At 53.1% G+C, this 8,782-nt stretch overlaps 3 protein-coding genes across 3 annotated transcripts; 2 read left to right on the top strand and 1 right to left on the bottom strand.

The window, feature by feature from the left end:
- The first annotated feature begins 1,284 nt into the window (after positions 1 to 1,284).
- On the top strand, positions 1,285 to 4,429 carry B0I36DRAFT_316042 (uncharacterized protein). Its single transcript, XM_046152954.1, has 5 exons — positions 1,285 to 1,652; positions 1,727 to 1,787; positions 1,866 to 1,969; positions 2,025 to 2,185; positions 2,275 to 4,429. Coding segments are annotated over exons 1-5 (2,229 nt in total). The 5' UTR covers positions 1,285 to 1,650; the 3' UTR covers positions 4,176 to 4,429.
- A 101-nt stretch (positions 4,430 to 4,530) lies between these two features.
- Positions 4,531 to 5,649, top strand: B0I36DRAFT_359926 (uncharacterized protein; the record flags this gene model as incomplete). Its single annotated transcript, XM_046158213.1, has 2 exons — positions 4,531 to 4,982; positions 5,082 to 5,649. The coding sequence occupies 2 exons, from the start codon at positions 4,531 to 4,533 to the stop codon at positions 5,647 to 5,649; spliced, it is 1,020 nt and encodes a 339-aa protein (XP_046017471.1).
- A 752-nt stretch (positions 5,650 to 6,401) lies between these two features.
- Positions 6,402 to 8,453, bottom strand: B0I36DRAFT_236866 (cytochrome P450 CYP684A2; the record flags this gene model as incomplete). The annotated part of the gene is made up of 7 exons (XM_046149495.1): positions 6,402 to 6,604; positions 6,787 to 7,175; positions 7,246 to 7,276; positions 7,356 to 7,427; positions 7,507 to 7,720; positions 7,842 to 8,224; positions 8,321 to 8,453. Coding segments are annotated over 7 exons (1,425 nt in total), but the record flags the coding sequence as incomplete, so codon positions are not given.
- Positions 8,454 to 8,782: the final 329 nt, after the last annotated feature.

The raw sequence follows: 8,782 nt of genomic DNA, 5'->3' as shown, positions 1-8,782 counted from the left end.
GGCGCAGTGGCCTGAATTTTCTTCATTTGGGAGATGTGGTTAAGGAATTCATTAGGCATGGACCTCCTGAGACATACCTCGGTACTGCAGGAAGCGCCTATTGGGTGGCGGGCACTTGAGCAGGGTCAGGCAGACATGTCAGCCTCTGGAGCCTTGGCACACGACGCCCCCGCTATCACCCGGTCCATCTCACAACTCGTCAGGCATTTCGCATGAGGCTCTTGACACGATCGCGACACTGCTCTCACCCAGGTTTGCAAAGATGGCCGAGATGGCAGGCCTGGCGCTTGGCGCCATCTCGCTGGGCATCGAGGTCTGCAAGGGCATCATCTCGTATGCCGATGCACTTCGTGGCAAGACTGGTGACTTGGCGTCCCTCGATCGAAAAGCCAGGGCGCTTGCCAGTACTCTGGAAGTTCTCGGCACCACACTGGAACGCCTCGGCGCGACGGCGGCGGTGACGACGACGACGACGACGACGACGACGACGACGGCGATGACGGCAATAGCGCCTCCGCTTGTTGCGATCGGAAACAGCCTCGCGTCCTGCCGAGCAGATCTCGAAGAACTCCGTGGCTTCGTCGCCAAATACAAGAAGGCGGGCACTAGTCCGCCTTTGACAGTCAAGCATGCATACAGCAGCATCAAGTACGGCTTCCGTAAGGACGAAGTGGTCAAGATGGAACAGAAGTTGACGGCAGTCAACGCTGTCTTGATGCTATCATTGCAAAGTCTTGATATGTAAGCTATCGTTCCTTTCCGCGCGAGCGCGATTTCGGGAGCTCTGAACTCCATACACAAGGGAACTCGCGATCGGCCAAGCGAGCCAGATCAGTGCTGTCCAGTACGAAGCCAGGCAGCTTTCCACTGAGCTTGCCCGCCAGGATCAGACGCTCTCAGTAGTTCAGCTGGACACGGCACAAACTCTTAACCGACTCGACTCGTTGCAGTCCAATCTAGAAGCATTGCACGGTGAAGTTAGCAGTGTTACGATCGACGTTGTGGGGCGAGTCACCGTGTTGTCTAGCCAGTTGGACCAGTCGAACACGGCGCGGCACGACATCGTCACGACCGAGCTGGCATCAATCAGGCGAGCTGTGGAAGTGCAGACAGCTTCTTGCGCGAGTCTTACAGCACAGCTTGGCGACGCGCTGCGGACCCAAAACCTGCATGAATCTGTGAGTCTCCTGGTCTCGAGACCCGCCCTGCTACGAGATGCGCTGCAGGAGAGATACCAAGGGCATGCGCCGTCAGGGACCACAAGTGTGGACACCTTTGAGACATCAGTATGGCTGGGCTGTGACTGCGAGCAATACACAACGACACAAGGGTGGTCAGCGCAGTTTGCTTCTTCGAGGATTTCAGTCACGAGAAAACGGATCGTCCAACATCGTCCCCAGTGCAGGTTCGCCAGAGCTGCTGCGAAAGAGAAGAGAGTCGATCACTCCGCAAAAGCTCGATTCAGATGCTTCAACTCCGTACTTGACGTGGCCTTCCGGATCTCCTACTCATACCGTTCGGGCAGCGGAGGGTTCAGCATAAGCCCGTGGCTGGCCCTCTCCTCGATCGTGGACAGATCTGCGTCGCCAGCCTTCAGAGTCTTGGATACTTTAGGGAACACCATCAGACTATCTCGAACAGCCAGTGCCAATGTAAGACAGACGCTTCTGAGGCATGTTGTCGAGGTAGCGATCCATAAACTGGAACAAATCTTTCGAAATCGCAGGGCGTCTTCTACAGACGTGGATCAGCAGGGTTGTACCTTGTTGCATCGTTTTGCCTATATTGTCAGTCACAAAAGCCAGGCGACTTGCCGATGTTGACACCGCTTGCGGACGTTCACTGACCCTGTAGCATGGTCGAAGATGCAATGGTCCAGTCGAGAGGAGAGACAATTGGCTCAATTGCTTATGATGGAATTGATCCACAAGCATGGCGTGCCAATCGCCCGCGAGAATAATTTCGGCCAGTAAGTCAACCAAACCAAAGCAAACTCAGAAAGCTATCGGCTAATGATTGGTTAGGTGGCCACTCCACCTCTCAATGCTTCACAGAGACGACCGTGTTGTCAACAGGTTGTTAGTGCCGGTGGGTGACGAGACAGCGAATCGAAATGTTGAATTCGATCCTTATATGCTCACATCCTTGATATACACCATGGGCTCTGCCCTGAGCGTTTGTAATGGTGAGTTGGCCTCGCTTGTGTGTACATAATGGCACGATAGGTATTGTCTGATTGGTTTTAAAAATACGGCTGACTGCTACAATCAACAGCTTTCCACGTGGAGCCTTTGAGCAGGGCTATCATCGCGGACCAGCCAGACGTTGTAGCCCGGCTCATCTCCACTTCTCCCGGGCTGCTCGACGAGGAACCAACATTTGGCTTCCGCACACATTTACACCTGGCAATTGGGATGGGTCGATTTCATTGCTTCGAGAGGCTTGTTAAGTCACTGGAAGCAGTCGATAATTACGGAAACCTGTCTCCAAGGCGCCTGGACAGACTTCTCATGACCAGCGACGAAACGTGGGGCACGACCTTGGCGGAGTATATCGTCGAGTCCTGCGAGGGGAGTAATCTGACGTGCCACGACCTAGAACCTAATGGTGCCGTCATACCACAATCTTGTTGGCACGCAACGGCGTTGCTGCTTATATTCGCCCACAAATGTTCAATGCGGCCCCGACAGATGCACCTCGATCCACGAGGGCATGTTTACTATTGCAGATGCACTGCGGTCTATTTCAACGAGCTCAAACATCGTCGCCAATTGGTACGCTCTATCGCCTTGCAGCATCTCGGCCCGCTTGAAATTAGGAGATTTGGCCTCGACCAGGATCTGTTGCTCGATCGACACTATGCCTCGGTGATCAAGCAGCTGCGGTCCCAGGATGTCCACATTCCCAGCTACTTGATCGACGCCGAGACGGATGACCAGCTGCTACCTTTATATCATTGGTCTTATGAAACAGTGGGATTGAAAGAATCCTTTTTCCGGGGAGGTAAACACCTTGGAACAGTTTACGCGCTCAACACAGCGGTACTCGCCGCTTTATCCTGGTCCGGTTTCCGTGACTTTCAGGCGCCGTTACCCAATGGCATGACGATTCTTGATTATCATATTCTCAATATCAAGTACCCATGGTGGGACCCGTATCGGACCTGGGACACGATAGACTGGATTCTGACCCACTTAGCTGACGAAGCCATCACTCTCGGAAGTGCGTGGAAGCCCAAGCACGCGCCTCACTTGGTTTCACCGTCAATGTGCGTCGCATGTAGGCACCAAAATGCGGTGCCACAGGCCACTGTTGCGCACATGCTATCTGGCGCCCTCGCCCTAGACATCCCTACGCAATGTGAGCCGACAGAGTGGTATCCTCAAGCCACGTGGTTGAACCTCTTAGTCAAAATCTCACAAATGACGGTCAATGACGGAACGATCTGCCTCTGTTCACCACAAGGCCGCATGCCGTTCATGTACTTCCTCCTGGATTACATCACGGAGTACTTGGATCACGAGACACCAAGCACCCTCAGCAAAGCGATGAATGGTATCATCCGAATTTGTGGTGCGCCCTGGCAGGCATGGCACTACCAGTGGGCTTTCCGCCTGCTCACGTTCGAGGCTTTCTGGCTAGAACACACGTGCGACTATGCCCAGGACGATATTGAGGAAGAAAGGCTATGTTCTAACGTCGAAGATGACTCACAACCAGCGAGAAATCGTGATGCAGCCGCCCGTGCAGCGTTTGAGGACATTGCCTCCGAATTTCATGCCCGGATCGCACGAAGCGGAATGAGCGGCTCTCTAGATCGGACCCAGGATGATGCGGATACGCACGGTACTGAGAACCCCAGTATAGCTCAAGATGTTGTGGACATTCAGCAAGACTCAGTCCCGGCACAGAATGCGTCGGACGAGGATGATTTCAACATTCATGCCTCCCGCATCTGGGAGTCCTGGCTTGAGGAGTGGGTGGAGCGCGTGGACCATGCACTGGCCGAGTTGAGCGACAGTGAATCACAGGAGGATCATGTACAGGCATCAGAGGCAGATGTCCTTGGCGTCAGATGGTGCGAGCCACCAGGTCGGGTGGACGAGGAGGTCGACCCTAGTGAACCCAATTACACCTCCTTGGAGTACTGGGCTTGGCGATTCGAAGAGATCTAGGTTATCCGGTAGGTTGGGCCAGACGCTCTCTAGATGGTGACGGAACGCTTCATACTGCTATAGTCCATCAACCCCTTGAACACGAAAACAACCAACCACGCATGCATTTTCGAAGGATCCTGATCCGCCCAAGTGCGGCAGGATCAGGCCATACCAGGACGGTGTGGGAGCGGGACCGATCTAGCGCCAGGAACTTGACATGGCTCGTTTCAGCTGGACCCGCTCACGATGAGTGTAGACCCCTTGTTTCGTGCATTTATAATGAGCGGGCAGCATCCTACTGTGGGCATTGTCTCTTTGCTTCATGTGGCGTACTCTTTAATCGTGCTGCGGTTGTCCCGAATTCGTTTGCAAAATGGTGGCACTCTCGTCTAACCGCGTGGCGGAGGCGTGGCTGTCCGCCTCGTCACTCCTTACAGCTGCTTCGGCTGACTGCTTGTCTCGGTCCAGTCGCACACTGGGTGGTTATTCTGCCTCAACGCCAGTCACGGAGTCGTCTTCATCGCCTTCGTCGTTTTGCGTCGTCACGTTGACGACCTGCTCTGGCACAACCTTTACCGTCACAGGAACTGTCACGACCAGCCAAACGCCGATTACCCAGGCCATCCTAGAGACTTCTCTGTCGATCTGCACAGCGCCGACCACAACGGCCACGGTTAATTCTGAGTTATCTGAGACCCAGACAGAGGTTATAACGGAAGTTGCCGTCAGTACCTCCGTGACGGTCACCACAATCACGACAGCCTCGAAAAGCACCGTGGCAGCCCCAAGTGACTTCGTCCCCATCAGGGACAGCGCACCCGGGGCGTATTTCGAAGGCACACCACCGCAGCACCGCGCAGAGGATTTCTAGGCAGACGCTCGCGACATCGTGGAGATACCAGCATGCTCCACCACCTACGCCAGCTGCACTACAGCCACAACGACCGTGACGACCAGCACCGGCGCGCCTGGCGAGACAACCACCATCACCAGCGTGCAAGTCGACCAGTCGACCACAGTCCCGCAGGCCACGGTCACTACCATGTCCACAAGTACAATTACACAGCCGGTGACGGAGCTCAGCACGTCCGTGACGGTATCGGCCTCGACCACATATATCTACACGGCCACGACGACCTCGTACGCGGCCTGCGCCACCCACAACCTGATGAACGCGTACAGGCATGCCACCGGCAACGGCGGCGCCGCCTTCATCGTCTACACCGACCCCGACCAGGGCGCCCAGTTCGAGCGCGTCGAAGGCCTGACACGGGGCGCCATCGAGTGCTGCGAGGTCTCCGTCAGCAACCCCAACACGTGGGGCTTCTACTGGGTCTACTCGACAAACGCCTGCATCAGAGTCTTCAACCCTATCATTTGTCCCAAGGCCAACCTCGGCGCCCAGCTCCAGCCACACGTCGGGCCGTATTCGCCCAACTACATTTTCGGCAACGGGAATTGCGGTCGAATCAATGACGTAGTGATTGGGTAAGAATGAGACAAGGGACTGCTACCCGGGGTTCAAAGTCATGGGCTTGGTTCGTACAGGAAATGAATCCTTCCCCTGTGGGTTCTGGAACCTCATTCGAATACAAATATTCCCATCTACTCATGGAGGGTTTCAAACCGCGTGTATCCACAAGTCTTGCTCTCCATGTGATTGATAAGGCCGGCCGATCTCTTGACATCCGTTGGGCGGGTACGCTGGGGACAACGATATAACACCTGTTGATGTAACCAGCAGAGTTCGAGAGCCCTCGGTGCTGGGTGCTGATACAGGATATCGCTTAGAAGATGGTGACATCAAGTATTGATTGAAGCTGGGAAGCGTAAGTATTCATGCCCATCGCATAATTGGAAACCTGATTCCCATCATTTACCTGGTCTGGTAGGCACTCACATCTGTAGTGTTTGCCGCATACTGCCTGCCGCTATGTTGGGGCTAACCATGCGGCCGCAACCGACGGAAATTATCCCAACAAAGATGTATGGAGAGTAGCCACATGCAAGAATCAACGACTTGCGCTCTCATTCGGTTATGCCGGCCGACATTAATCGCTGGGAGCAAGAACCATAACACCGAAATTGTCAACAGAGACGGCCCTCAGTATTTATCTAATCTATCTCATCTCTCTGTCTATCCAGCTGTTTCCACACATCCAAGCTACTTCAGATATGTGTCATGCGTGTAGAACATCCTCTTTCAAATGAACATATACATGTAGTCATATTCAACCATACCAATCAAATGCTGCTACAACTGCTCTGAGCAGCAGCATCGATGAGACACCGATGATACTGAGGGCTCGAGATGAAATGCAGCGCCAGCTTCATATCATCGTCAGACATTCCCTCGAGGGTAGACACCTTGGCGTTGGGGAAGGCTCGGAAGAAATGGGCGATGCCCAGGCGAAGCTCTATATAGGCTAGATGCATGCCGATGCAATCTATTAACCCCGTGAAAGGCGCAGAGTTAGCTCAGTTCTGTGTGAGGCAAGATAGCTTGTTGATGGGTGTTAGGTAGGAAGCAGATAGCATGACGATGATGAAAAGGAGGAGAGTGGGTCACGGAAAAGAGCAGATGAGACAAAGAACGGGGAAGAAAAGAGTAGAGGCCGACCAAACTCACTCCGCGAACCACCCCCAAAAGGCATCCAAGAATCCTTCATGTCCTGAGTAACCCGGTCCCAACGCGAAGGATCAAAACGATCAGGATCGGGAAAGATATCCGGATTTCTATGGAGACTCCAGTTCTGCGTCGTGACGGTCACGCCGCCGGGAACCCAATATCCCCCAAACGACGTCCCTTCCTTGGGTACGTAATGCGAGAGTCCTCCCGGCACGACAGGGTAGCAGCGCAGACCTTCGTGGATACACTGGTTCAGGAATTTGAGCTGCTTGAGGTCACTGTCGGTGAATGATGATGGAAGACTCGAGAGTTCTTGGACTAGTCTCTCTCGGAGCTTGGAATTCTTGCAGAGGGCCCAGGTAATGTAAGTCAGGGAGTTGGATGTGGTGCTTGGCGGTAGAACCGAATGTTAGGTCGTTGTAGAGAGTGGGAAAGGGTGAGGCTATACATGGCACTTACTCGCTACCAGCAACAATATAGAGTTCAGCATCTATTACAGATAAGGATGCTGTTAGTTTTTCTTTTCTTCTGTCCCTTCTTTTAAGAAGAAGAATTCGATATCCACTCACCGTCAGATATTTCCTTATCCGATAATCCCTCTCCATCAACGGTCTGACCTTGAAGCAGTCTTCCCATGAGGTCTAGATATCAAAGCATAAAGAAAATCATTAGCAAACATAAATCATAATTATCGAGCAAGAGAGAGAGGAAGGGATTCACATTTCTCGCCATCCTCTTGTCCATTCTCGAGACGGCTCTTGAGTTTTCCAATCTGCGACTCGGCATAGCTCCTCATACGCTCGGAACGATCGTTCCAGCTGTTGCTCACAAAGGGCAGTCTCGTATGCGTCAAGAAGGTAGTGAGGACTAGGAAGTGGGCGGCGATGCTGACCAGTTTTCCGGCAAACTGGAGATCCTGGATGTATGTGTTTATCTGTGGATTTTTTGCGCTTGTTGGTTAGTTGTATTCTCCTAGGGGAGTTGTTTGGAAATCAGGTCAGGCGGTAGGCTTTAGTAAGCATGTGGTGATGTAGACAATTAGGAAATGTACTTACCTTGCCGCTTTCCAGCATATTAAAAGAGTCACCAAAAGTAAGCTCCCCGATGACGTCGGTCGTCATGAACATCCACCACTGATAGACGTCGATGGCGCCCCGGGTTCGCATCTCGTCGCCCATCCTCTTGATAGCCAGGCGGACTTGCGCCTCGATCTGGGGCACCTTGGACCTGAGACCGTTCTCGGACAGGGGGGCCGAGAGCAGCTTACGGTGGCGACGGTGGAAAGCCCTGTCCTGCGTGTTCAGCATGTGTTCTTTCCCCGGCGGCACACCCTGGTAGAAGGACGTCTTGAGGTAGTCGGCCTTGACGCGATGGATCTTCTTGACGCCCTCGATCTCAGTCGTGTCGACTTTGTCGGGTCCTAAGCGCAAGACGGGACCTGTTTTTTTGATCGAATCAAATATTCGGTCAGTATTGCGTGTGTATGCGCCGTGTAAAGTATTCGATAGCGAATGGTGGATTGAGCAGCACTGACCATATATCTTATGCAGTTCGTCGACATAGCGAGGCCCGTTGCCTCGGAGGGTGTGGAAGATGTAAACCATGGTCGTCAGGTTCGTGTACCAAGGACCAGGGACCCTCTGTAAAGGGCCATAGTATAACCTGAAAGTATACTGGAATCAAGTCACCTATCAGTACTGTATTCCGTGTATCCGACTGCCATCAGTCGCAGGCAAAGAGCAATCATACATACCACAAGCGCTCCGATAAATAAGACAGGCAACCCAAACATCGGAGTCGTTACGACGTCCCTCAAATTCGGACCCTCATCCATAATGATGACGGTTCCCTATGAAGACTTCTGTCGTGGTATGTTTGAAAATGGGAAGTTGAGGGTAACTCTATACATTTTGCGAGACAAAGTGAGTATAGGAGATGATAAGGCTTGTACGTAAGCATGTAGGTCGAGCGGCTGGACGGACTAATGCGATCGGTG

The sequence above is a fragment of the Microdochium trichocladiopsis genome, assembly GCF_020744255.1.
Source record: "Microdochium trichocladiopsis strain MPI-CAGE-CH-0230 chromosome Unknown B0I36scaffold_2, whole genome shotgun sequence".
Classification (NCBI taxonomy): Eukaryota; Fungi; Ascomycota; class Sordariomycetes; order Xylariales; family Microdochiaceae; genus Microdochium; species Microdochium trichocladiopsis.
This window is presented reverse-complemented; position numbering and strand designations above follow the sequence as displayed.

Excerpts from the sequence above, each read along its gene's own strand:
- B0I36DRAFT_316042 (XM_046152954.1), top strand. Across the intron at positions 1,970-2,024 it reads CGCGAGAATAATTTCGGCCA|GTGGCCACTCCACCTCTCAA; the intron begins GTAAGTCAACCA and ends ATGATTGGTTAG. Across the intron at positions 2,186-2,274 it reads TGCCCTGAGCGTTTGTAATG|CTTTCCACGTGGAGCCTTTG; the intron begins GTGAGTTGGCCT and ends TACAATCAACAG.